This window comes from Polypterus senegalus, chromosome 13 (genome assembly GCF_016835505.1).
Source record: "Polypterus senegalus isolate Bchr_013 chromosome 13, ASM1683550v1, whole genome shotgun sequence".
NCBI classification, from domain to species: domain Eukaryota; kingdom Metazoa; phylum Chordata; class Cladistia; order Polypteriformes; family Polypteridae; genus Polypterus; species Polypterus senegalus.
Window position 1 is genome coordinate 149,945,295 of NC_053166.1, and position 27,929 is coordinate 149,973,223.

Consider the following 27,929-nt stretch of genomic DNA (forward strand, 5'->3'; position numbering starts at 1 on the left):
TTCATTATCTATCTATCTATCTATCTATCTATCTATCTATCTATCTATCATATAAAGTGCATTTCATTATCTATCTATCTATCTATCTATCTATCTATCTATCTATCTATCTATCTATCTGTTATATAGTGCCTTTCATTATCTATCTATCTATCTATCTATCATATAAAGTGCATTTCATATCTATCTATCTATCTATCTACCTGGCGTTTATTGACATTGTAGACATATCCATCATTTCCAAATCAAGTCCTCATAAACGTCTGCGCTGGCCTTAGGGTGGCAGATCGAAACTTGAAAAGGAAAGGCCTGTGCGTGTGAGTCTGCTTCATTATTTGTGGATTTTATTAATTTATTTTTCTGAAACTTGTGCCTCTTTTCATTCCACCCTCCCACCCCCCAGTCCGGCCACTTTGTTCTGCAGCAGTTGCTTATCTAGGAACAATGGCCTCCTCTCTTTTCTAATTGCCCTGGCTGGGCAGTCATCCCCTGATTGTCTTTTCCTCTCCCACAGCCCTTCTGCAGACCCCCCATTCAATGCCCTGAGCTTTGCAAACAGCTGGACGCGGCCATTTGGGTTATTCACTCTGTGCTTTGAGCACGTGAGGCTTGCATTTCACAGGCTCTCGACCTCGAGATCATCCTGCAAAGTAATTCAAAGATGGACGATTGGACTCAATGGATACCAAATTAACACCCGTCCACATGGCCGCCAGCCAGCTTATTGCCCTTAAGTGGGGACTAATAGAGAATGACCCTCATTTAGAGCGCTAAACCAGAAAGGGCCATGCAGGTCAAAGGTGAATACAACAGGAATGGAGGATTCATCTCAAGGGAGAACATTCCTGCATCAATAAGCTACCAGCAAATGAACAGAGAAATTCAATTGATTATATAGCGCCAGACACTGGACAGGACAAACAAAGAAAAAGACACCTGAAAACTGTAACATTTATGTTTATGGTGCCTTTCTATAGTCCTGCTCATTGCCAGAGCTGTGGTTTAATTGTTAATGTGTAGTTTGTGCTCTTGGAACGCACAGGTTTGATTAGTTTAAGAAACTGTCATAGATAGATGGGCAGACAGACAGACAGACATTAAGGGGAACATTTAAGAGACAGAAAGGCAGATCATCAGGCAACTACTGTATATAATAGATCAGCTCTTTAACTTTTTTTTTTCATGCAATCCGATTATGCATTTTGCGTGTCTTCATGCCCCACAATCACCCCTTTGTAGAATCTCCGCCAATCGTCATCATGTGGCGGGGGTGTGGGTCAGTTCCTCCTGCCCATGGTGACCCTTCACAAGGCAATCCACAAACCGTTTGTGACCCTTTGCTATTCAGTAATATTATGATTCATGACTCAGCACGACGTCAGTAGTTTAAGAAACACTGTAGTATTTAGATAGGCAGTAAGAGCGCTATATAACAGACAGACAGACAGACATAAAGGGGACTATATAATAGACAGACAGACGGACATTAAAGGAACTACATAATAGGTAGACAGATATTAAGGGGACCATATAACAGATAGACATATTGACAGACAGACATTAAGGGGGCTATATAATAAATAGACAGACAGACGGACATTAAGGGAACTATATGACAGACAGACAGACAGACAGACAGGCAGACAGAAATTTAGTGACTATTTAACAGATAGACAGACATTTGTGGGAACCATATAACAGATAGGCAGATTGACGGACAGACATTAAGGGGACTATCTAACAGATAGACAGATGGACATTGAAGGAACTACATAACAGGTAGACAGATATTAAGGGGACCGTATAACAAACAGACAGATTGACAGACAGACATTAAGGAGACTATAAGGTAGACAGACAGACAAACATTACGGTGACCATATAAGAGATAAACCGATAGACAAACGGACATTAAGGTGACTATATGACAGACAGACAGACAGACAGAAATTTAGTGATTATTTAACAGATAAACAGACATTTGTGGATCCATATAACAAATAGACAGATTGACAGACAGGCATTAAGGAAACCATATAACAGATAAACAGATGGACAGACATTAAGGGGACTATATGATAGATAGACAGACGGACATTAAAGGAACTACATAATAGGTAGACAAATATTAAGGGGACTATACTGTATAACAGATAAACAGACAGACATTAAGGTGACTATATGATAGACAGGCAGACAGACAGACATTTAGTGACTATTTAACAGATAGACAGACATTTGCAGGAACCATATAACAGATAGACAGATTGACAGACAGACATTAAGGGGACTATATGATAGATAGACAGATGGGCATTAAGGTGACCATATAACAGATACACAGACAGACAGTCCCCTTAATGGACTATATTATTGATAGGCAGACATTTTCGGACTATATAACAGATAGACAGACGGACATTGTGGGAACTACACGACAGATAGGCAGTCATTAATGGGACTATACAATAGACATTAGATAGACATTAAGAGAACAATACAGTAGATAGGCATTAATGGAGCTATAAAATAAGACAGACATTCAGAGGACTATGTAATAGACAGACAGACAGACTGAAAGACATTAAGTGAACTATATGATAGATAGGAGAGAGAAGGACGCTATAAATAGATAGACAAGAAGATTTAAATGGCGCTTTTCTAGATTCTCAGAGCTGTTTACGTGGACAGTGGGGAGCCCCTTCAACCGCGTGGATGGTGCGACAGCAGAATTTTTGCACCAATACGCTGACCTCACATTAGATATTAGGTGGTGGAGTGGTGAGAAAGCTAGTTAGCCAATAAGAGACAGAGTATGATTTAGGGGTCATAACTGGTAAAAGTCATGGACATTGGGGCACAGTATTCTCTTATCAAAGGGTCCCCAGGGATCTTTTATGACCCCAGAGGGTTAGGGTCTCAGTTTTACATCTCATGCGAAGGGCATTTTTTTCAATACAAGGTCCCTGTCACTATACTGGGACATTAGGATCCACACGCAGACCACGGGGTATGCACCCCCTTGATGACCTCACCATCACCTTTTCCAGCAGAAACCCGAGCTTCTCCACTTTGGTCTCCCATTGAAGTGCTGGCCGGGCTCAGACATGCTTCGCTTCAAGTGGATGACCTGTTCTGAGGTGCAGGTGGCATGGCTGCTGGCATGTGGGATAATGGATCACTCAGGGCAACAACAAGAAAAGTGAGAGATGAACCCTGCTCTGTCCATTGCAGTGCCTTAACCACTAGGAGGTGCCCTGCCCGTGAAAAGTTCTGCATGTAACAATAAGGGAAGAGGCGGCACTCTGGGGCCCTGCTGAGGACTGCACTCTCGTAACGACAGGGGCTTGTCCTGGGTGCAAACTGACCAAACTGCAGTGCCCACCATTGAACACATGCTGCAGAGGCATCAGAAAGCCCAACTTCCCAAGCAAGCCGTCTAACACCTCCGGCTTTTGCATTTTGATTTGCAGTCGTGCACAGACACAAGGGCCTAAAGGACATCTGAAGAGAGAGTGGGATGAATTTTATTGCCAACTAGCTGCACGGGGATAAATAAATGGGGAGAAAAACTGTCTTTTAGAAATTCAACAAGGCTAAACACAACCCACAATAAGTCAAAACAACATACTCTTAGACATAAGCAGTAATAATTGTTATCCAAATCAGCTGAAAAGGAAATGCTGTACCTGCGATTTTAGATGAGACCCCACTTTGGGCTGCCCTGATAACACTGTCCTCCCATCAGCCCCCAGTGCATGCCTGCTGCCTGATAGGAAGTGTAGTCCCCGTGTTGACACCAATTTTTGGCCCCACGCTACAATACCTCTCCCTGATGGGCCATTTAGTTGTCATGTTAAGTTGGACCAATAGGAACGCACATGCAAATTATCCTGAAATTTAGTTTACTTGATTGGTGAACAAACAAAGAGAAATACAAACAGCCTACAATTTTATTTAAGTAGATATGGGAGTGAAGTTCACCACGACTGCATGGGGGACCCACTATAGGGATGTAGGGGAACACCATCTTGATTTGGAAAAGTAGAGAGGGGGAGCTGAAGAAGCTAAACTGGGGGGCTTCCAGGTTTGGGGTTGAGGATTGCTTTTGTTCTGTTCTGTGTATTGTATTGTATTGACTCCCTTCTCTTTGACACCCACTGCACGCCCAACCTACTTGGAAATGCCTTTCCCAAGGTTTCCTCCATTTGTTCCCTACAAGGGTTTTTTTGGGAGTTTTTTTTCTTGGCTGTCAAGAGGCAGGGCCTGTTAAAGACCATTGCGGCATTTCTTGTGTGATTTTGGGCTGTGCAAAAATTAATTGTATTGTAATTGGGTTCGATTTGTGGTCTGGTCATTGTGTACGCAAAGCCAGCACATGCACCTTATACCCATGTGGCATTTCTCTGGGTACTCCGTCCCACCCCGTGCCACTCTCAGTGCTGCTAACTCGCCCTTAAACGCAGTCGTGAATGGTTTTCTCCCTTTTTGCCTGTTAGATTGATTGCTCTGGTAAGACTGGGTGGTCTGCGACATACTGGCATAGGGATGGTACATGCTGGATTGTGCTGAGATTGCCAGTGGCTTCTTGTGCCAGGAACGTTAAAGGAAGTGACTACCTGACCAGTAGTATGGATGAGTGCCACCTTTGCTGGGGGTGAGATAGGCACAGGTGGATGTGTGAATCAAGCCTACCGTGGCAGGGGAGAAAGGCCGGGCAAGGGTAGACTTCACATCCTAATAAGCCGCTGGAAGGGCGTGAAGTAGGTCTTACCCCGGTGATGTCATGCACACTTCAAAGGGAGATCTGCAGAGCTGATATGTAATTATTGCTTCACTTCAGAGCGCATCCCAAAGGGGGGGACTGTGCTTACGTCCTGTGTCTCTCTGAGCCCCCCAGGGCCTTTGTAATCTTAGGAAAGGCACACATGCTCTGCAAGTGGGAGACAGCGGCTGCAGGCGGCCTGACTTCACAAGTCTTGTCTGTTTACCTGAGGCCCGCTCTCACTCTCTCGCTCTCTGACTCGTTCTTCTGTTGACTTCAAGTCTTTAAGGTTTTACAAACTTTTATCTCTTTATTGGTTTCTCCCATTTGCGCTTTTTAATAATTTCCACCAGGTTTTCCTCTCAAGTCGTAACAGAAAGGCTCAGTAGGTTGTCATAACTAAGAGTAGACGCTTTAGGAATCTTGACGGTCAGCTCGAGTCGCAGGTCCCATCCATCGTTTAAAAACACGTACGTCAGTCTCCATGTTCACCTTCCATCCACATTATTAACCCTTTGAAAACGTCCCCCTTAGTATCCTTCTGAACACTCACCCTCGGCGTTATGGTGTGGACGGGCGAAAGACGACGTTTATCTGAAAATGCAAACTCTGATTTGTGCGTGTTTATCATGTCGTTCTTCCCTGATTGGTTCCTGGAACTTTTTTCACAAAAAAAATTTTTTTATAAACTCGGGAACTTTTGTAGCACCAGAGAAACTTGAGCCATCTTTATATATAATACGCTACCGTGGCTGTCTGTTTGTCTGTCCGGGATTTTAAATCACCTGTAGCTCGCAAACCGTTTGACCTATGGACCTAAAATTTTGTATACTACGTGACATCTATCATCCGCTTTCGAGGGGAAGTCTGCCCTGAAAAGTTCCCAGAAAAAAGCAGTTTTCCTACCAACTTTATAGTTGCCACTGACAAGGGGACTCTGGGCACCACGAGATGGCTGTTTGTGCATTGTGGGGACGCCCTGTCTAGTCTGCAATAAAAGCCATGCTCTTGTTGAATGCAGTAAGTCCCTTCTTGTTCTTCTCCTTATTTTGGCTGCCCCCATTAGGAGTTGTCACAGCTGATCATCTTCTTCCATATCTTTCAGTCCTCTGTAACACCCATCACCTGCATGTCCTCTCTCACCACATCCATAAACCTTCTCTTAGGCCTTCCTCTGTTCCTCTTCCCTATCAGCTCTATCCTTAGCACCCTTCTCTCATTACACCCAACATCTCTCCTCTGCACATGTCCAAACCAACACAATCTCGCCTCTTTGACTTTGTCTCCCAACCGTCCAACCTGAGCCGACCCTCTAATGTCCTCATTTCTAATTCTGTCCATCCTCGTCACACCCAATGCCAATCTTAGCATCTTTAACTCTGCCACCTCCAGCTCTGTCTCCTGTGCCACCATCTCCAACCCATATAACGTAGCTGGTCTCACTACCGTCCTGTAGACCTTCCCTTTCACTCTTGCTGATATCCGTCTGTCACAAATCACTCCTGACACTCTTCTCCACCCACTCCACCCTGCCTGCACTCTCTTCTTCACCTTTTTTCCACAATCCCCATTACTCTGTGCTGTTAATCTCAAGTATTTAAACTCATCCACCTTCACCAACTCTACTTCCTCATCCTCACCATTCCACTGACCTCTCTCTCATTTACACACATTTATTCTGTCTTGGTGGTCCTACTGGCCTTCATTCCTCTCCTCTCTAGAGCAGATCTCCACCTCTCCAGGGTCTCCTCAACCTGCTCCCTACTCTCGTTACAGATCACAATGTCATCAGCAAACATCATAGTCCACGAGGACTCCTGTCTAATCTGTCAAACTGTCCATCACCATTGCAAATAAGAAAGGGCTCAGAGCTGATCCCTGATGTAATCCCACCTCCGTCACTCCTACCGCAGACCTCACCATGGTCACACTTCCCTCGTACATATCCTGTACCACTCTTACGTACTTCTCTGCCACTCCCGACTTCCTCATACAATACCACAGCTCCTCTCGAGGCACCCTGGCATATGCTTTCTCCAGGTCCACAAAGACGCAATGCAACTCCTTCTGGTAGTAAGTCCCAGAGACTAAAAAATGAAAATAGGATTGACATTCTGAATTCTAAGGGCTTATGTTTCAAGTGCCTTAAACAAGGACATTGCGGTTAAAGGTTGTGTAGAAAACCTTCAACGTCAAATCCTTTCTCAGTTATGCCCAAATGTGCATATGGGCAAAGAAATGGCCGTGCAGTGCACTCTCATTGAACCAATAATCCCCCCGTTCATGTTACGATCGCTTCAAAGCAATAAGACGGGGGGCTCAATAAGACGCCCCTCATTTCACACTGCATCCCTCTTCATTGCACGTCACATATTTTGCCTAAAGGTCGCAGTTCCTGTTGTGCAGTTGGAACACAACACACGTGTTCCAGGGACCATAAGAATCTACACTGTACAGGAATAATAATAATTCTTTACATTTATACAGCGCCTTTTTGTCACTACTCAAAGCGTTTTAGTGAGCGGGGAGCCAATTGAACCACCACTAATGGGTAGCACCAACCTGGATGAGGTGACGGCAGCCATTTTTGTGCCAATACACTCACTACACGTTAGCTGTTTGGTGGTGAAGGTGGTTTCATTTAGAGTTAGGGGATGATTAGGGGGCCAGAATGACTAGGCCATGATGGGCAATTTAGCCAGGACACCAGGATACACCCCCTGCTCTTTACAGAAGATGCCCAGAAATCTTTAATGACCACAGAGAGTCAGGACCTCGTATTTACTTCTCATCCGAAGGACAGCGCCATTTTTAAGGCACGGTGTACCCGTCACTGCATTGGGGCATTGGGGTCCACACACAGACCACAGGGTATGCGCCCCCTGCTGGCCTCACCAACATCTCTGTTTACTATCGACATGTGACATCAAGCCACTTTGCGGATGCTATAGGGTCGATGTGCCCGCTTCGATGTTTGACGAATGCTTTGATATGGTGAAGCAAAATGTATTTGTGGTGCTTCAATATTCAAGTGCCGCATATTCCCCATCGTAATGACGCGATAACATTTTAAAGGTCTCACATACCATCTTCTGTGCCGTCTATTTTTTATTTTTTTACACATCAGAATGTACGGCACCGTATTTGGGCCACAGAGAAAACAAAACAGGGACACGGTGCAAAGGTCTATTTTGTGATTAAAGTAGAATTTTTGCCTTTAATCTCGAAATTTCCATTTTAATCTCTTATTTTATTTTATCATTAAAGTAGACCGTCGTAAACGTCATCTTAAAACCGAGCCAGCTGTTAATCGCTACCCGCTGCTGGGGCTTCCTCCTGACCTGACAGCAGCAGCCAGCAGCATCGCCACACCGAACACATTAAACGTATGATATTCCAGCTCTCTTCGATTTATACTTGATGTCACGGATGTGATGAATATTACAGATAAGTCGTTAACTTAATTTAAACAATGAACACTGTTAATAATTACACATGGTGGCGGAGCGGTAGTGCTGCTGTCTCACAGGGAGTCGCGTCCCTTGTGTTCCCTGCCTGGAGTTTTCATGTTTTCCTGGTGGGTTTCCACAGTGGGCGCCAGTTTCCTTCCAAAGACATGCAGGTTTGGGGATTTGGTGACGATAAAATGACGCCAGTGTGTGCCAATGTGAGTGTGTATGTGTTTGCAATGAGCTGATGCCCCGTCCAGGGATTTTGTTTCTGCCACGTGCCCGATGCTAGCTGGAATGGGCGCATCCCCGGATTAATGGATGTAATCATTAAATCTCCATCCTTATCAGAGATACTGTGGCAAGGTGTCCTCGGAATTTAATGGATGTTTCAGGCAAAAGCGAAGCCGAACCTGTTCTCACCGTGATGACATCTCGCACTGCCTCCTGGTGGAATCTTCCGGATTTACGTAAATTACGCGCACACGTATAAACGGTACAAGGCTTGCGTAGCACTAGCATCCACAGGCATCGTGTCGTGTCATGTGAAGTACAAACCCGGCCTAAGAGGTGACAGTCCAGTGTCATGAGAATGAAGACAATTAAAGTTCAAGAAGAGGCGACTCCTGAGATGGCATGTGAGTGTGGCCACTAATGGAGTGGCCCAAAGAATTCCAAGTTGTTTGATTTATTTGTTTAATTTTTTTAAATTTTATTGAATTTATTAAAATCAAATAACATTCCACACAAGCAAGTCAAGTTTTACAAAACTAGTTTTGAAACAAATTAACCGCCACCCATGAGAGGGAGAGCTAGGCCAGCAGAGTAAAACTTTAATAGCAGGAAAAAATCAGGAAGTAAATAAATAAGTAATTTAGGAAGTAAATAAATAAATACAATAAAAAAAGGGAAGAGAATCTGCTTGCTCAATTTAAAAGCGTATTCTAAAATGTTATTAATCACATCCTGCCAGGTTTTGAAAAAGTTTTGCACAGATCCTCTAAGTGAGAATTTCAAATTTCAGATAATATACCGAATATACTCGCGTTTAAGTTCTCCCGCGGATAAGTTGGGACTTGATTTTACCGTATAATTTCTGGTATTTTATAATGTTGGTTGTAGAAGTTCGAATGCGGAAAACTCACACTAATGGTACGAGAGATTATGATCTGCTGACGGCCACCTGAGAGAATAACCACGGAGCACACGGCCTTTGTCTTCTATGTGGGTGCGGCAATGCGTGGCATCAGCGTGTGCTCCTAACATCTCTCTCTCTATTGTGCCAATGTGACCACACGGTAATACCCGAACTATTCCGAAGCGACGTTTGCACTGTTTTGTGTTTTTTGTATCTCACACCCTCATACACCTTTATCATAAGAGCATCCTTTATCTACAACCAGAAGAAAATACAATGCTGGTTTTAAATTAAAAGTCGTTGAAGTCATGAAAGAAATTGGGAACTGCGCTGCTGCAATAAAATTTGATGCGTCTGAGAAACTGATGAGAGACTGGAGGAGGCGAGAAGATGAAAAACAAAAAATTAAGTGTTGTATGTTTTAAGTTTGATTTTATGATCAATTTTTCAGGTTTCAAGACCCGACTTATACACGAGTATAACATCACTTACCCACTGATTTAAAAGAGAAGAGTTAGGATTCTTCCAGTTGAGCAAAATAAATCTACGTGCTAATAGTGAGGTAAAGGCCATTCCAGTTTCTTTGTCCTTCTCCAGTTAAAGCCCCTCTGGGGGTCCACCATAAAGAGCTGTTAATGGGTTAGGAGGGATTGCGACACTCAGGCTGTCTGATAGGGTCCAGAATGATGTTAATTTGGTGCACGTGGCCCAGTGAGGCTGGAGCTCGATTGCAGCGTTCGCAGGTTGGCTCTCGCCAAGGAAACATTTTGGACAATTCTAAACAAGAGAGATGTGCTCGATAGATAATGTTGAGTTCAATAATTGTATGCTTTGTGCATATGGAGCTCCAGTGAATTCTCTGCATTGCTACCTTCCACTCCTTTTCTGAGATGATAACTGAGAGATCCTTTTTTTCCCACTGTACTCTGGGATCTTTGAAAGGGAGGGACTGGAAAATAGTTTTATGAATTACAGAAATGCTGTCTGAGTCCTCGAGACTGATCGATATTTTTTCCGGCATAGAGGTAGGTGGGAGGTGAGGAAAATTGGGCAGGTTCTGTTTAATAAAGTTTCTAATTTGAAGGTAGTGAAAGAAATGTGTTGATGGAAAGTTTAATTCAGAGTGTAATTATTCGTAGGATACAAAGACGTTGTCTATGTACAGATCTCTAAGTGATTTAATCCCAAATGTTTTCCAGACATTAAAAACTGCGTATGTTTGAGAGGCTGGAAAAAGGTGGTCCTCGTGCAGAGGTGCCACAGATAAAAGCTTCTCTATCTTAAAATACTTCCTACATTGGTTCCATATTCTGAGTGAATGAAGAACAATAGGGTTGTTAGTATATTGGCGATGACTTGTAGTTATTGGGGTACAAAGTAAGGAATATAAAGAAGTCCTGCAGGATTTTATTTCTATTGCGGGCCAAGCCTGTGTATGTTCATCTATTTGTGTCAATGTCCAGGTTTTTATAGCTTGTGTATTTGCTGCCCAGTAATAAAACTGAAAGTTAGGTAGAGCCATGCCACCTTCTGCCTTAGGTCTTTGTAGGGTCACTCTTTGGATGCGTGGATGTTTTGAATTCCAAATAAATGAGGTTACGATTTAATCTAACTTCTTAAAAAAATATTCATTGATGTGAACGCTGGCCCGGACACACACAGACGGACAACATAGTTCCACCCAACACACGTTTATTTGTACAATATTTACAAATTAGTGCAGTCACAAACCCCAGTGCTTCGAGCACCGATTCCCCCAATGTCCAGGCCACACAGTCCTGTGCCTCTCTTTCTCCTGGCCGCCTCCAGTCCTCACTCCAGCTCCGTCCTCTTCCGCTAATGACCGGAGGGAGGCGGGCCCCTTTTATAGGAACCCGGATGGGCTCCAGCTGCTTCCCAGCAATCTCGCGCGGACACACCCCCGTGTGCCGGAAGTGCCAGCTGCGCACCCGGAAGCCGTCTGGGTGTCCCCTGTCGTCTTCCCCCCGGCACTTCCTGGTGTGGCGGAAGTGCCGGGCTCCCGGGATAATCAGGCACTGGGGCGCCACCTGGCAGTGGCCACGGGTCCCTACAGGGCTGGGCTTTCAAGCCCTCTACCCGAGGCCCCCAACATAACCAGGACGGACGCCCCCTCGCGGTCTGGAGGAGGCACAAGCCCTCCTCTGGTCCTCCTGGGACCACATGATGTATATTGGAATGCTTTGAAATAGAAAAAGAAGCCTAGGAAGGATAGTCATCTTAACAATGTTAATTCTTCCAGCTAAAGTGAGATGAAGGGTTGACCATCTAGGCAAGTCTTGCTTCATTTTTTCCATGCAGGCAGTAAAATTTTGTTGACAAGTTTGTCTTTTGACGGATTGACGTCCCACCTTGGTTTGGTTCGTGACTTGCACGTGATGTTGTTTTGGTAAGCTCTGGGTCTCCCTGATCCAGTAATGCAAACGCGGGTTTAGAATGGAGGTGGATACGTATCAGAAATGGCCGAAAAAATAAATTCTTTTCAATTTCTCTTCTCTCTTTACAGCCCTGAAAAGATCATTTGACATTGAAGATGTGGATGAAATCCCCACCTTTTCTCCCACCTCACCCTTGAGCTCTCCTTTCAGTCCACCCAGTGGTGGTCTGATTTTGACCAAAGGTAATGAGGGTCGAGGTCCCCCATCCCACATACCCCCAACCTACCAGTCCAGGATCACTATCAATTCCAGTCCCTCGCCCAGCCCAGTCATGAAGAACAAGATGGTGTCCAGCCTGTCCTTCAACCGGGGTTCTTTGGCCAAAACTAACGGGAACACAGGCACCAGCATCACTCGAGTTTCTTCTTTCCAAACCAAGTTTAACCCCAATGGATTCTCGTCTTTGTCCGGCCCTGGCAGCGACAATGACAGCCTCCACAGCTCCACCTCCAGCCTGGAGTACCAAGCTTCATCTAAGATGAGCTCCTACACCAGCCCACCACAAAGCCCTGTGGGGATGAATGACCTGAAAGGCCAGCGCCTGTGTAGCCCCGCCCTCAAAAAATTCTCCTCTCATGGCAATATGTTCCATTCAGATGTTGAACCCACGCTGGTTTTGGTCTCGGACCCCTCCGGCATGAACCATGTTTCCATGCCCTCGCTAGATCTGCACATCAGTGAAAACCGGGCAACTGAAAATATGAGGTTGTCAAACTTAGGCCAGCAGACCGCCAGAGCATCTTGGATCACAAACTCCCAAAAGCAGAACTCGAGACCTGTCGGACGGGAAAACTCCTTCACCTCCACGGTCCAACCACCGAAACCGAAGGAGCCAGTTCGGCTGAAAAAGTTTCCTCTGGATCTCGACAACCTGGTCGGCAAATCGGAGGCACCCCCTGTAGAAAGTATCTCCAAGGCCCAGCCAAGGCCTCAGCCAAGAGTCAACAGCATACCCGACACCTTGGGTTCTTCCATCAACGTGGAAGCCGTGGCCCCTGCTGGGCACTTTCCGGTTCCCAATATCAGTGACTCCCCCATCCCCTTATCTCCTCCACAGACGCCCCAGTTTAAGCTGGTCACGCAGCCTCAAGTCGTTCAGCTTGCCCCAGTTGCCCAGCCTGCGGTCACTCAGGCCAGAATCACTCGAAGTGCTACGGTCACCGGCCAGTCAACATGGGAACCCAGTCAGGAGAAGGAGACCGTTGGCTCCATACTGCAGAGAATTGCTTCCTTCTCGCGTGCCGATAGCATCGGAGGCTTCAAGCCTAAGGAGAATAGTTACCATGGGAACAAGCGGGAACAGGAGGCGGAGCCTATTCAGCAGAAGGAGGAACCAAGAATCAACTCAGTAGAAGGTAGGAATGAAACGGCTCATATTTGAATAAGCACTGATCGAGCAACATCTGGCTCACGTTGAACTTTTAATAAACACTTGGGAATTACGTAGATGATGGATGTTCTCGATTTTGTTCATTTTTGTTTTATAATAATAGTCGTGATATAGTGAGGGCAAAGCTTTGAGGAGAAAAAAGCAGTTTTTCAAATTAGCAGGTGAATGGAGCGAAACTGGACGGCATTTCTAGGAGACTCTGGATGGCATTGATGTGGCCGTCCTCATGGGGGTTCTTACACCACAATTATGTTTCATCTTTATTTTATTTTGCACTCTCCTTCTGTTGTTTATTAGGACTGTTGTTTTATATGAAGGTTGCATTGTGGAGAAGTCATTTATGTCAACACCAGTTACAAGATATCCAGCAGCCCTACCCATTAGCACTGTAGAATGGGCCACCCTCCTGAAGCCAGTTACTTGGATGGGAGACCAACCATGGAAAAGCCTGGGTTGCTGATGGAATAGGTGTTGGCAAAAGCTAACTGGGGGGCACGCTTACCCAGTGGTCTGAGTGTGGATCGCAATGACGGGGACACCGTCCTGTAAAAATGGTGCCATAAAACTGAGGTCCTGACTCTCTGTGGTCATTCAAGATTAATGGGCACCATGCGGAATTAGTAGGGGTTATCCATGATGTCCTGACTAAATCGCCCACCTCAGCCTGGTCATTCTGGTCCCCCTAATCATTCCCTGTCTCTGATTGACTATCTTTCTCGCCCCTTAACAGTTAATGTGCGGTGAGTGTACTGGAGCAAAAATGGCTGCCATCGCAACATCCAGGTGGGTGCTACCCATTAGTGGTGGTTCAAGTGGCTCCCATTCACTACGTTAAGCGCTTTGCGAAGTGAGAAAAGCGCTATATAAATGGAAAGAATCATTATTATTATTATTATTATTATTATTATTATTATCTAGTCCCAGTAGTACAGGTTAAGAGGAAAAGCTAGTTCACCAGGCTAGCCAGTTACAAGACCTGCGCCACCCGGCCCGTCAGTCGGACCAGCTCTGAATCTCCGACTGTCCCATAAGAGCAGCAGGTGAACATCCGGGGATGCCATGTAGACATAAAAAAATTCAATGAGGCGATAAGCCCGCTGGCATTTTGGTCGATTACCTTGCAGAGGTGACAGGGTGCCGTACAGTACCGTATTGTTCTCCTGGCTTGTTTTTCTTGATTAAGCTGGAGCCACAGTGGGACGGCCAGACATCATTTGTGTGGAATGTCGCTTATCTGATATGACGCATTGGCAAACATGGCAGCGCAGAAAACACAAACACCATCTGTACGCAGTTCAGGAGAGCCGTAACCAAATACCATTCCCTTCCATTTGACCGTGTTCCGCAACTGACGGCTAGTCGTGTTCGTTTTTTGGGGGATGCGTTTCTGATTGTGGTGGCATCAGGACCCTTCATTGGCCCTATGGGCCGTTATTTTGTTTTTTTTTTTTTTCTGCTTCTCTGCTTTTTTTTTAAATTGGATCCTGAATGAAGCAAATACGAAAATAGAGGACATATGTGTGAGTGGAAACCTTGTTCTTCTCAATTTTTTTATTTTGCTGTTATATTTTGAATCTACTGATATTTCAGTCCGTATCACTGCCTACCAGATGGCACAGTGGCTGAAGTTGCTGCTGTTGGGCATTTGGATCAGAGTGCACATCCCAGCTGGGGTGCCCACAGTGTGGAGTTTGTGTCGTCTGCCTGATTTGCAAACTGTGGGGTTGATCGGTGACTTTAAGGTGGGTGCATGTGTGAGTGGGCCTAATGGCATCATAACTGGTTCCCTTTAAGTTCCATTCCATCTTAACTAGTGTGGTGCTGAGGTGTCACCCGTGGCATGGCTGCACTCGGGTCCTAATCTGGGTATCCTGAGTTGATTTGTCAAGTGGTGGGTGTTGTATCAGTGTGTGCTCCTAACCTCTCTCTCTTTAAGTTCTTGTGCCATCTTTTGAACTGGCATCCTACTTAGGGTTAGCTTTGACTGGCATTAATGAAATTATACTATAAATTATTTTTATTTTATTATATTTTTAGTATTATATTATTAACTGGCCGCCACCCCCCTGCAAGTTCCCCCGCGTAGAAGTGAAGCAGGAAAGCGAGGAGGGCTCTGCCCGACTCCCCACTCCTGATGTCACGCTTCCCCCCTCCAGAGGCAGCCTCTGTCTCGGATTAGCGTGAGTATGTCGCTCCTATGAGCGAACTATGATACTTAGCGTGATGAGAGAAGTCGCAACATCCACTGGAATGTTCTAGCAAATTCTAGATAAAAACCTGATCTAAATCCTTTAAGTAGTTCTCTCGTTCGCTAGCTAAGCGGATGTAAAATACGCCCTGACGGCTGGCGCGTGAGTGAGGAGGACAATCTCCCCCTTCCACTCGGCCCGCCCACTTTCTCTTAGATTCACACAAATAAATCAGCACAACAAGCGAACTCTGATACTTAGCACAATTAGAGAAGTTGCAAAATTAACCGGAACGTTCCAGTAAATTCTAGAAAAAAACCCAATCTAAATCCGTTAAGTAGTTCTCTCGTGAAAGCAGACAGACAGACGTTGGATTTTATATAGAGATTAGTGAAATTGTTGCTTCTATCGTGCACTTGTTGCTGTCAAAGCATCCTGTCCTGGTTTGGTTTCTATCTTGCACAGTTTCCATTTTTTTTTTGTTATTGTCTGGCATCCCATCCATGGTGAGTTCAGTCCTGCAGTTTGTCTTGTCATTGGACTGTCATCTCATCCCGTATCCACGTCGCTGTTACTCTGGGATTGGGATTCCGTGAACTCACACCATGAAGTATCTCAGTTTAAAAATGGGAGCCGTGGTGAACTGACGGTGCCCAGCCACAGACCCGCCACGTCTGGCTGAGAAGTGATTTCCTTGCAGCGTGAGATAAACGCAGAGCTCCTTTATTCAGCCGTGCAGAGGTCCCTTCCTGTTGACATCCTCTGATCTCTCCTTGTCAGATCCCCACCTCACCGTGAGAATCCCATCCTCATCGCCCAGTGATTTGCCTTGGACTCGCACCACGAAGTATCTCATTTTAAAGATGGGAGCCGTGGTGACCTGCTGGTGTCCAGCCAGAGCTCCTTTATTCAGCCGTGCAGAGGTCCCTTCCTGGTGACATCACCTGATCTCTCTCTGTGTCAGATCCTTGCCTCTTCTTTCACATCTGTGCTCCACTTATTCACTGTGAGAATCTCATCCTCATCGCCAAGTGATTTGCTGAGCACTCACTGAGTCCTGCACTGTGGTGACCAGCCACAGACCCCGCCACATCTGGCTCAGCTCAGTCTCCTTGCCATGTGAGCTAGTAGCAGAACTCCTTTAGTCAGCCGTACAGAGACGGTTTCTGAACACTATGAGTGGAGCACTTCCTGCTGTCGTCAGCTGATTTCTCTCACTCCGCCCACACCTTTCCTACACTCCACCCAAACACAGTGCAGATCCTGTCCTCATGGACCAGTGATTTGCGTTGGACTCGCACCACAAAGTATTTCAGTTGAAAGATGTGAGCCATGGTGAGCTGCTGGTGACCAGCCAGAGGTAATTTATTCAGCTGTGCAGAGGTCCCTTCCTGGTGACGTCACCTGATCTCTCTCTGTGTCAGATCCCCACCTCTTCTGTCACATCTATGCTCCACTTATTCACGGTGAAAACCCCATCCTCAAGTGATTTGCTGGGCACTCGCTGAGTTTTGTCGTCAACTGCCGGTGACCAGCCACAGACCTGCCATTCCTCGCTCAGAAAGTGGTCTTCTTGCAGTTTGAGCTAATAGGAGAACTCCTTTAGTCAGCTGGACAGAGATGGGTTCAGATTGCTTTCATTAGGACTTTAGAGACCTTCGAAACTCATCTTGATGTTATTCTGGAAGAATTAAGTGGGTAGGACGGTCAAGCTTTAATGTTCTATGAGCAGAGCACTTCCTGCTGACGTCAGCTGATTTCTCTTTAGGTCAGCCCGCACCTTTTCTGTGCACTCCACCCCATCACAGTGCAAATCCCATCCTCACCACCAAGCGATCTGCTTTGGACTCGCACCACGCAGTATCTCACTTTAAAGACGAGCACTGTGGTGAAACTCGAGTTGTCTGGTTCAGAAGTGATCTCCCTGCAGCTTCTGAATATTGAGAGAGGAGTGCCTCCTGTTAAAGCCAGCTGATCTCGGTCTCCGTCAGACCCCATCTTTCTTTTTTTTGCACGGTGTCTCCACTACACTCCACCCGTCCACAGTGCGATTCTTCAAACTGAGATGCTTCAGGGTATGAGTCCATGGCAATACACTTGGTGACGAGGATGGGATTTGGGGCTTCCTGTTAAGGTCTGCGTAATAAAGAGTATTAAGGTGGTCACCCTGGGACCCTTCCACGACAAAACATGCCTAACACCCACTGCTGCATTCTTTGGTTCCCCCCATTCACAGCTATTTCCTACTTGTTGCTTTAAATGTAGTGTTGCAGTTGGTACGCTGGCATCCCGTCTAGGGGCTGGTGGTGGTCTTGCATATTTTTTTATTGCTATTATTGAATGGCATCCCATTTAGGTTTGCTTTATTTTGCTGTCATCGTACCTTTGCTTGGCTCCTGTGTCTCAGCAGCCATTGTCCCTAGACTGGCATCTTATCCAAGGCGGGTTCCTGAATTCCACTAATGGCTGTTGCCGGTTTGGTATCCTGCCCAAGTTTTAGTTCTTATTTTACGTTTGTTGCTGTTGTTGGACTGGCATCCCATCCAGTGCTGGTTCTTATATTCCAAATCTAACAGCTGATGGTGGCTTGGTTTGTATTCTCCATTTTTTCTATTGTGGAATTGGCATCCTAGGCATGGCCGGTTCGATCTGGCAGCTGTTGCTATCAGTGGGGCTGGCATCCCACCCAGGTTTTGGTTCTTGTTTTGCGCTGGTGGCCCATAGAAATTCAGATCCTACTTGTTGTTACTGGGGGACAAGCGCCCCCTTCCACGTTGGGTCTTAGATCTCTACAGTTGCTGTTGTTGGACTGGCATGCCATCTAGGATTCATTCATAGCAAACTATGCTAAGTTGGATTCTACACTGTACTTACTCCTGTACTATGGGATGGCACCCCCTCAAGGCACATTCTTGCTTGTCACCTGCTGCAGCCATTGACTGGCATCCTGTCCAAGGTTCCTACCCAGTTTAATGAGGATAATTCCTTTTCTAGTCATTTTAGTTGGAATGGCACCTACTTTAACTACTGTACTCTTTTTGCTCTTTTTAAACTGCTGTCCCCTCCAACTTTGGTTTTTATATTTCCATTATTACTGTCGTTGGGCAAGTGTCCCATGTGAAGTTGGTGCATATCATGCATTTGTTCTTCTTGTTGATCTGCCAGCCTGTGAAAGGTTGGATCTCACTTATGAACTTTTTGATGATGTTGGAATGACATCCTGCCCAGGGTAGGTCAGGCCACGCATGTGCCACTGCATCCTGTATTAAGGATGGGCATTTTGGACTTTGGGCAATTGTTTGGTGTATCTGCTTTCATATTTTAATTGGCTTTTTTAATGGCATTCTTGTAGTGAACCAGAGGGCGCAACACAAACATTAATATTGCTTTTACGAATCCCATGCCAAATTGCAAATAACAATATAATTGCACTTTATATGCTTTGTACTTGCTATTCCAACAGATGGTGCATCACAAACATTAACATTGCTTTTACGAATCCCAAACCAAATGGCATAGAACAGAGACATATGCATTGCATGTACCATTCCAACAGATGGCACATCACAGACATTAACACTGCTTTTATAAACCGCTATACCAAACGGCATAAAACAATGACATATTCATTGCATTTTCCAGTCCAAGAGATGGCGCATCACAAACATTAACAGTGCTTTTGCAAATCCCATACTAAATGGCATATAAGACATATGCATTGCATTTACTATTCTAACAGATGGTATATCACAGATGTTACAAATTCCATACCAGATGGCATCCATCCATCCATCCATCCATTTTCCAACCCGCTGAATCTGAACACAGGGTCACGGGGGTCTGCTGGAGCCAATCCCAGCCAACACAGGGCAGGAACCAATCCTGGGCAGGGTGCCAACCCACCGCAGGACACACACAAACACACCCACACACCAAGCACACACTAGGGCCAATTTAGAATCGCCAATCCACCTAACCTGCATGATGCCTGTAGACTGTGGGAGGAAACCGCAGTGCCCGGAGGAAACCCATGCAGAGACGGGGAGAACATGCAAACTCCACGCAGGGAGGACCCGGGAAGCAAACCCAGGTCTCTACCACTACGCCACTGTGCCGCCCACCAAATGGCATATAACAATAAAATATGCATTGTATTTTCCAGTCCAACAGATGGTGAATAACAAACATTAACAGTGCTTTTATGAATGCCATACTGAATTGCATATAACAGACATGTGCATTGAAATGGTCATTCCAACAGATGGCACATCACAGACATTAACCCTCCCTTACAAATCCCATACCAAATGACATACAACAGACATATGCACTGCATATCTTATACTCCTCGCTGTTTTGGACTGACGTCCTGCCCAGGATGAGTTCCCCTCTAACGCCCACCGAAGCGTTCTTCACAACTGCACACTGCAGAAAGCAGGTTCTAAAGCTTAGAGCTGAAGGCTGAATTTGCTATTCTGTTTTTCTGTATAAATTGTGTCATTTTGAGTGCCACTCAAGAGCTTCTGAAGTGGAGGATGAGGGGAAAAACCGAGGAAGAAGTGAAAGCAAAAGTAACAAGCAAGAAGTCAGTCAGAGCGAAAGACAAGAAAGACTTTAAGGGCAGTAAACCATGAAAGGGAACAGAGCGACAGAGTCTGAATTTGAGAGAGAAGGCAAAGAAAAGGTGGCTGACAGGCCATCCCGTTCAAACTGATGGTCACCTGCAGCTCTCTGGAACGCTTTAAAATCTCCCAATGGCAGTCGCTCTCACTCACAGGGTAGGTTGAACCCGAGTCATGTCTGCTGCCAGCAGTGTGGTGACTGCTGTTAAAAATGAAGACGAGGGGCACCTCGGCCAAGTGTGTTCTCCCGCTGTCCCGTGTGCTCCATTATGGGTACCTGCCTTACCGCCGGCGTTGCAGGTGCACCCTGGGAGAGACACTCACACTTTATTAATTGAGTGCTTCTTGAGTAAATGCCGGCTCACTGACTGGAGCTTTTATTGATTTCATTAAAATTCCTTTCCGCGTGCCAACAGCTGAGTTTTTGCTCCAGGTATTTCTCACCGGTAACCCCGGTTGTCTCCATCGTTTGATTTTTTTTCGGCTTAAATGGAATGCTTTTTTCAGATGACCTGGTTGCCCTGTAGACCGATGCCAGAACGAGAAGGGGCACCGAGCAGAAACTACTGAGGATACACAAGCTTTGCTTTTAATGACGAACACCAGGGGGAGCTATAACTGAACTCGGAAGGCCACGTGTCAGAGGGAGTCTTCACGTTTTCTTCTAGAAGCTTTTGGAATGAAAACCAAACTTGCAAATGCAGCATTTTTGGGAACCAAGCATGGGAGTCGGTGACACAGAAAGCTGTCCCCTTTATTTAGACTGTAACCATAACCACTAAGGCTTTTCCGATTGGGACCCTAAAGCATGCAGTTTTTTTGGACCGAATGCATTCTTGGATATCTTCACAAAGTTTTATGAGCCTTCTATAACTGGCAATTTAGGTTCACATAGAGGGCTTTAGAAAGAGGCCCTCATGTAAATGATGTGCACCTTAATACCTTTATTCCTTTATTTTACCCTTCCTAGCTGTCCATTTTAGGACCCGCTTAAGCACAAGGCAGGAACCAACACAAGGTCCTCACTTGGTCAAATCAGAGTCACCAATTAACCTAATGCACCCACAGCTTTCTTTGGGACGTGTGAGAAACGTCAGAAAACCCACAAAGACACATGGGGAGAACATGCAGACCCCCACACAGACAGTCCCTGCACAGGATTGGAGCCCCAGATGTGAGACAGCAGTGCTGCCCACTGCACCACCATGCCACTCTCATTCTAGCGTGACCGTATTCTAGTTTAAAGGGGCACAACGATCAGGACTGCTACCTCCAAATCAGGGGATAGAACTTGAATCTGGGGTCTGGATATTTTAAGGGTACGTCACATTAGACAACTTTTTCAGCCGTAGCCTTCATTTATGTAATCTTAGCCAGACAGAGGCAGTTGGTGGCCCGCCCCCGTAAGGCCAAATGGCCTAATGTGACGTATGAATGAACACATTAATGGAAGCTACCTTTACTGACTTTCTGCTTTTGCCCTCTGCTGGCCATTTTAAGAAGCAAATGTCCCATCAGGCCATTGTTCTTCTCGTGTTCGTGTGGCGTTTCCTGCCAAAGTCCAAAGACATGACTGGCCTCTGTGTGTGTTGTGTGTGTGTTTTCATCCTGTGGTGGTCCGGCATCCAGTCCAGGTGTTGTTCAAATATCTTGCTAGGATAACCTACCTTGGATAAGCAGGTTAGGGAAATGAATGGCTGAATAATTAATGGAAGCTCGATGACTTTTTGTGCTGCCCTCTACTGGCAGTTTTATGAAGTAAATGTCCCATCCATCCATCCGTTTTCTTTCCATGCCTTATCCACTAAGCTCTAAACTTCAGTATTCTTGTGTCCATAGCAGAAGAGGAGTTTGTATGTTCTCGCCCTGTCTGTGACGGTTTCCTCCCACAGTGCAAAGACATGAAGGTTAAGTGGACTGACGATGTTAAATTGGCCCCTGTGTGCTCTTTTTTTAGTGGTGGGCTGGCATCCTGCCCAGGTGTTGTTCCTGCCGTATGCCTGATACTTGCCTGCTGCCCTGTGACCGTGCCCTGGATAAGCAGGTCAGGAAAATGAATGACTGAATAAATTAACGGAAGCTACCATCAATAACGTCTTGTTGTTGCCCTGCACTGGCCATTTTAGGAAGCAAATGTCCCATCCATCCATTTTCTTTACCCGCCTTATCAACTAATCTGTAAACTCAAATATTCTCGGGTCCATAACTGGCAGAAGTAAGAGTCGGCAGGTCCTGCGAGTGTCCATGAGGGTTTGATCCCACATTGCAAAGACATGAAGGTTAAGTGGATTGGTCTTGTCAGGTTGGCCCATCTCTGTGTGTGGACTGCCACCGTATGCCTGACGTTTGCTGGGGTAGATTTCAGCTGCCCGCCAACCTGACCCTGCTCTGGATAAGCAGGATAGGAGAATGGATGGATGGATGGATGGATAAACTCATGGAAACTACCATCATTGACTTTTCGGTTTTGTCCTGTGCTGGCCATTTGAAGGAGTACAGTAAATGTCCCATCAGTCTAATCTGTAATCTCCAGTATCCTTGGGCCCATAACTGCCAAAAGGAGGAGTCTGCATGTTCTCCCCATGTCTGTGTGGGTTTAACCCCACATTGCGAAGACATGAAGGTCAGGTGGATCAACATTGTTAAACTGGCCCATAGTGTGTGCCCACCATGGTCCAGGTGTTGCGCCCGAATCTTGCTAGGATGGGCTGCAGCAGCTCGGCGACCCTGCACTGGAGAAGCAGGATATGAAAATGGATGGATGGCTGAATAGATTAATGGAAGCTATCATTGATGACTTTTTGCTTTGGGCCATTTTATGAAGTAAATGTCCCACCCAACCCATCCATTCATTTTCTATACCCCCCTTATCCACTAATCTGTAAACTCCAATATCCTTGTGCCCATAGATGCCAGAAGGAGGAGTCTGCAGGTTCTCCCCATGCCCGTGTGGGTTTAACCCCACATTGCAAACACATGAAGGTTTGGTGGATTGGCGCTGTTCATTTGGCCCGTTTGTGAGTTCACCATGTGATGGACTGGCGTCCCAGCCCAGGTGGCGCTCCTGCCTTGTGCCTGAATATTGGCTCCAGCTGCCCTGGATAATCTGGTTAGGAAAAAAAATGGATGGATAAGTTAATGGAAGCTACCATCAATGACGTCTTGCTTTAGTCCTATGCTGGCCACTTGATGAAGTAAACGTCCCACCCATTCATTCATCCATTTTCTGTATCCACCTTATCGACTTATCTGTCAACTGTATTCTTGGTAGGAGTTTGCATGTTCTCCCGGTGTCCATGTGGGTTTAATTGCACAGTCAAAGACATGAAGGTTCGGTGGGTTAACACTGTTAAAATGGCCTCACCTTGTGAAGGACTGGCACCCTGTCCAGGTGCTGTGCCAGTTTTTTCCCCAATGTTTGCTGGCAAAGGCTCCAGCTAAACCCTGCCCTGGAAAACACAAGGTAGGAAAATGGATGGATGGCTGGCTGAATAAACTAATGGAAGCTGCCATCTTTGACTTTTGGGATTTGCCCTGTGCCAGTCATTTTAAGAAGTAAATGTCCCAACAGAGCAGACTGTAAACCCAATCCTGTGTCCATAATCGCCAAGAGGTTTCAAAAGTTAGGTTGGTGCAGTGGTGGCATCAAGCAGGCAGGGGTTCATGTCCTGGGAGCTGTCGGCATGGAGTTGGCATGTTCTCCCTGTGTTCGTGTGGCATCCAAAGACATGACTTGTCACTTGCGTCCATAATTAAGAAAGGATTTTAAAACTTGGGGCGGTGCAGTGGTGGTGGTGGTGCTGCTGTCTTGTAACAAGGAGATCGGACCTCCTCTCCTGGGTGCCCCCCTGCATGGAGTTTGCATGTTCTCCCTGGTTTCTTCCTCACATAATCTGAATAGACATTAAATCAGGCCCTGGTGTGTGTGTTCACCTCACCCTGTCACGTTGCCCGGTGCCCAGGCGTTGATCCTGCCGTACACCCGATGCTTACTGGGTGGGCTCCAGCCTCCCCATGGCCCTGCTCTGGATGATTGGGTTTAAAATGGTGTTTCTCGACCTTTCTGGCGCCATGACTTCACCCCTTGGTGAAGTGAGCACGATCGTCAGAGTTGGTTTGGTGGAATCAAAGCGCCATTATGAACAAAAGTGGGACGTGAAAACACTCCCTTAGAAGATGGAGGGTTTAAAAACGATGTGTTTCGGACCACTTTTTAAGTTCCTGGTCTGGCTGGGCATCGTTAACCATTTTTCATTTTCTTTAAATCGAGACACGGTCACCATCCATGGCCGCTGAAATCGGATTTTAGCCATCAAGTGTGTTTTCGGGCCATCAGTGAAATTGCAGTAACAATGGGGGGGCGGTAAAAAAGAGCTCTTTGTGTTCGAGAGTATGGCGGTCTTGATCCCGAGCGGCTTGCTTATCAGCCATTTGGAATGCCATGTGGACGCGGATTAAAAAGGGGAGTGACGGCTCCGGCACCTTAACACCCTTCGGAGGGGGCCGCTCGGCCCCCTGCGTCTACCCGAGGGATTAAACTTTTCTGGCAATGTCTGCTGGCCGACTGGGCTTTTCGTTTAGCGTTTGAAGCCTTGGCTGACTTTCTTTTCATGCTAGTGGAGTGTTTCCCTCTCCTTACCCCCAAATGTCTCTTTCATTTGTATCATAAAACCCACCCAGCATCCCCTACCTCCATTAACCAGAGCTGACAAAACATAGCATTAGACTCAATCTTCGGATTACCAGTGTTTATCCCTTGTCTGCTTTGAAGCTGCAGTTTCCTGTTTTAAAAAGAAAAAGAAGCCAAATCCGAAATTCTTCACCACAGAGAACCCCTGGGGGGCACCTGAATGCCAGAGCCGTAGGTGCACCGAGGAATAAAATCTGCACATACTTGGGAGTGCCAGCCCAGCTTCAACCCAAAGCAGAATGCCCTTTGCTGTTTCTCTTTGTTTTTTGTTTTTTTTACAAAATGCCCAGCACTCCCTGATTAATGTCGTCCCCTCGGTTAAAAATGTCCGCAATTTTGTAATTCTGCAGGCAAAAAAAAAAAAAATATGCAGCCAAAGGTTAATCCTCCGGGAGACGATAGAAAGTGGCAGCGCAAAGCCATCTTGTTTCCATCAAAACGGCGGGGCCCGCGTGCGTCTGGCGAGCTGAGTTGTGGTGCGGTCACGACCTTTACACTCTGGCTTCGTACTGCTGATGTCCGCTTAGCCATTTATTCCTTTGTGATGCTTTGCTTTGCTTTATTTTTTATTTCTTTTTAAATTGCTCTCAGGTCCCTCAGTCTGCCCGGTCTGTGCGTTCCAGTGGTGGCTGGTGGTCCATCCATTAAGGATGAGTCTGGAACCACCAAGCAGTGGCACGTTTTGGTTTTCCTTGTCATATGGAATAACAGGGGTGGGGTGGGGAATCCCCAAAGATCAGTAGGAGACACACAATTTATGTGTAATAGTAGTGAAGGTAAAGGAGTGGGGGTCCCCCTTTGACGTACAAATTAATTTGTTGTTGTTATAAATAAGAGTTGCTAATGTGGTCTGAACTGACTGAACTATGTACTGGTACAAATATAGTAACTACCAGTCGTTATTAGCAGAGCTGTGGAGTTGCTACTCAAATCCTTCAACTCCAACCCGTAATTCCTCAGTTTCAGATACCACTGACTCCAACTACACCTCCTAAATTTATGGATCCACCAACTCCAACTCTGATTCCAGTTCCTAAGTTTATGGAACCACCGACTCCAACTCCAACTCCTAAACTTATACTACCACCAACTCTGACTCCAATTCCTAAATTTACGGTAACACTGACTCCGATTCCAATTCCAACTCCTAAACTTATAGTTCACACCGACTCCGAATCCAATTACTAAATTTATGGTAGCAACAGCGCCAACTTTGATTCCAGTTCCTAAATTTCTAATACCACCAACTCTGACTCCAGCTCCAACTCAGTACCAACAACTCCAACTCCAACTTCTAAATTTATAATACCACTAACTCCGACTCCACTTCCTACATTTATGTTACCAATGACTCAGACTCTGATTCTAATTCCTAAATTTATGGAACCATGAACTCTGACTCTGACTACGACTCCAACTCCAAATCCTAAACTTATAGTACCAACAACTCTGACTACAAGTTCTAAATTATTAATACCAACTACTCCAAATCCAACTTCTAAATTTATAATACCACTAACTCCGACTCCAGTCCCTAAATTTATGTTACCAATGACTCAGACTCTGATTCTAATTCCGAAATTTATGGAACCATGAACTTTGACTCCAACTCCATCTCCAACTCCTAAATTTGTAATTCCGCTGACTCCAGCTCCAGTTCCTAAATTTATGGTACCAACAGCTCCAACTTTGATTCCAGCTCCTAATTTTATAATACCAACCAACTCTGACTTTGACTCCAGCTTCTAAACTTATGGTACCAACAACTCTGACCACAACTTCTACATTTATAATAACACTAACTCCGACTCCAGTTCCTAAATTTACAACTCCACTTTGATTCCAATTCCTAAATTTATGGAACAACTGACTCTGACTCCGACTCCAACTTCTAAACTTGTAGCACCAACTACTCCAACTAAAACTTCAAAATTTATAATACCACTAACTCCGACTCCAGTTCCTAAATTTATGGTACCAATGACTCAGACTCTGATTCTAATTCCTAAATTTATGGAACCATGAACTTTGACTCCGACTCCATCTCCAACTCCTAAATTTGTAATTCCGCTGACTCCAGCTCCAGTTCCTAAATTTATGGTACCAACAGCTCCAACTTTGATTCCAGCTCCTAATTTTATAATACCAACCAACTCTGACTTTGACTCCAGCTTCTAAACTTATAGTACCAACAACTCTGACCACAACTTCTACATTTATAATAACACTAACTCCGACTCCAGTTCCTAAATTTACAACTCCACTTTGATTCCAGTTCCTAAATTTATGGAACAACCAACTCTGACTTTGACTCCAACTTCAAAACTTGTAGCACCAACTACTCCAACTACAACTTCTAAATTTATAATACCACTAACTTCCACTCCAGTTCCTAAATTTATGGTACCAATGACTCAGATTCTGATTCCAATTCCTAAATTGATGGAACCATCAACTGCGGCTCCAACTGTCCAGCTCTCCATCTCTTCTGTTCCTCAGTTTATGGTACCACCAGCTAAGACTCCTCTAATTTGAATTCAACTAATAATATTTATTATGTTGATTGAAAGCACACAACATACAAGATACAAGGCATTTCGTCACTGCCAAGTACAGCGTCTAAGACTTTAGAATTCAAACACTGCAAGTATCTTTTCTAAATTTGATGCTCTTGTGGGTGCCTAAGACATTGAAATCTAAGCGATCACCATAGATCTCAGTGTTATTATTTGCGGTGCACCATCTTCTGGAATGTATTTTTAACGCATGAGGTAATAAAATACATTGTGACTGCTCTGCTTCGTTGATGGGCCCACGTTCAATAATCAGTGATCTCATGAGACACGCCAAATCATTCGTGTCTGACATGATTGGTGTTATGGTTGGGGTTGTGGAAGGGTTAACTATCTCAGGAGCAATGACGGATATCGAGTGGGTGTGTCCTGTGGTGGGCGTGTACTGTAGTGAGTGTGTTGTGTAGAGCTGTGGGCCGAGTAGATCATGTGACATAGACAGCCAAACTGATTGGCAGGCCAGCGGAGCTCCTGAATCAGATGGCTGCAGGCAGACCCTTCTCATTGCTGTAGGAGAACACACCCTTAGAATTGGTCACCATAGAAGGTCCATGTGTTTTTGGTGTTAGGAGTGACTCAGTTGAGCCTGGATCTCGTTACATATGAGGCGAGCACTGCTAACCACTGCGCCACCCTAAATTTGTTTTGATATTTGGA

At 45.5% G+C, this 27,929-nt stretch overlaps 1 protein-coding gene across 3 annotated transcripts in view; it reads left to right on the plus strand.

The window, feature by feature from the left end:
- sept12 (septin 12) overlaps window positions 1–27,929 on the plus strand; it is a 226,079-nt gene that overhangs the window by 50,840 nt on the left and 147,310 nt on the right. For 2 of the 3 annotated variants that reach the window (XM_039776523.1, XM_039776524.1), the window contains exon 2: window positions 11,877–13,163. In XM_039776523.1, coding sequence (XP_039632457.1) covers window positions 11,877–13,163 — 1,287 coding nt within the window. Of the gene's footprint in view, window positions 1–11,876; window positions 13,164–14,645; window positions 14,719–27,929 lie in introns of those variants that run through there. The other variant, XM_039776527.1, reaches the window with a different exon arrangement.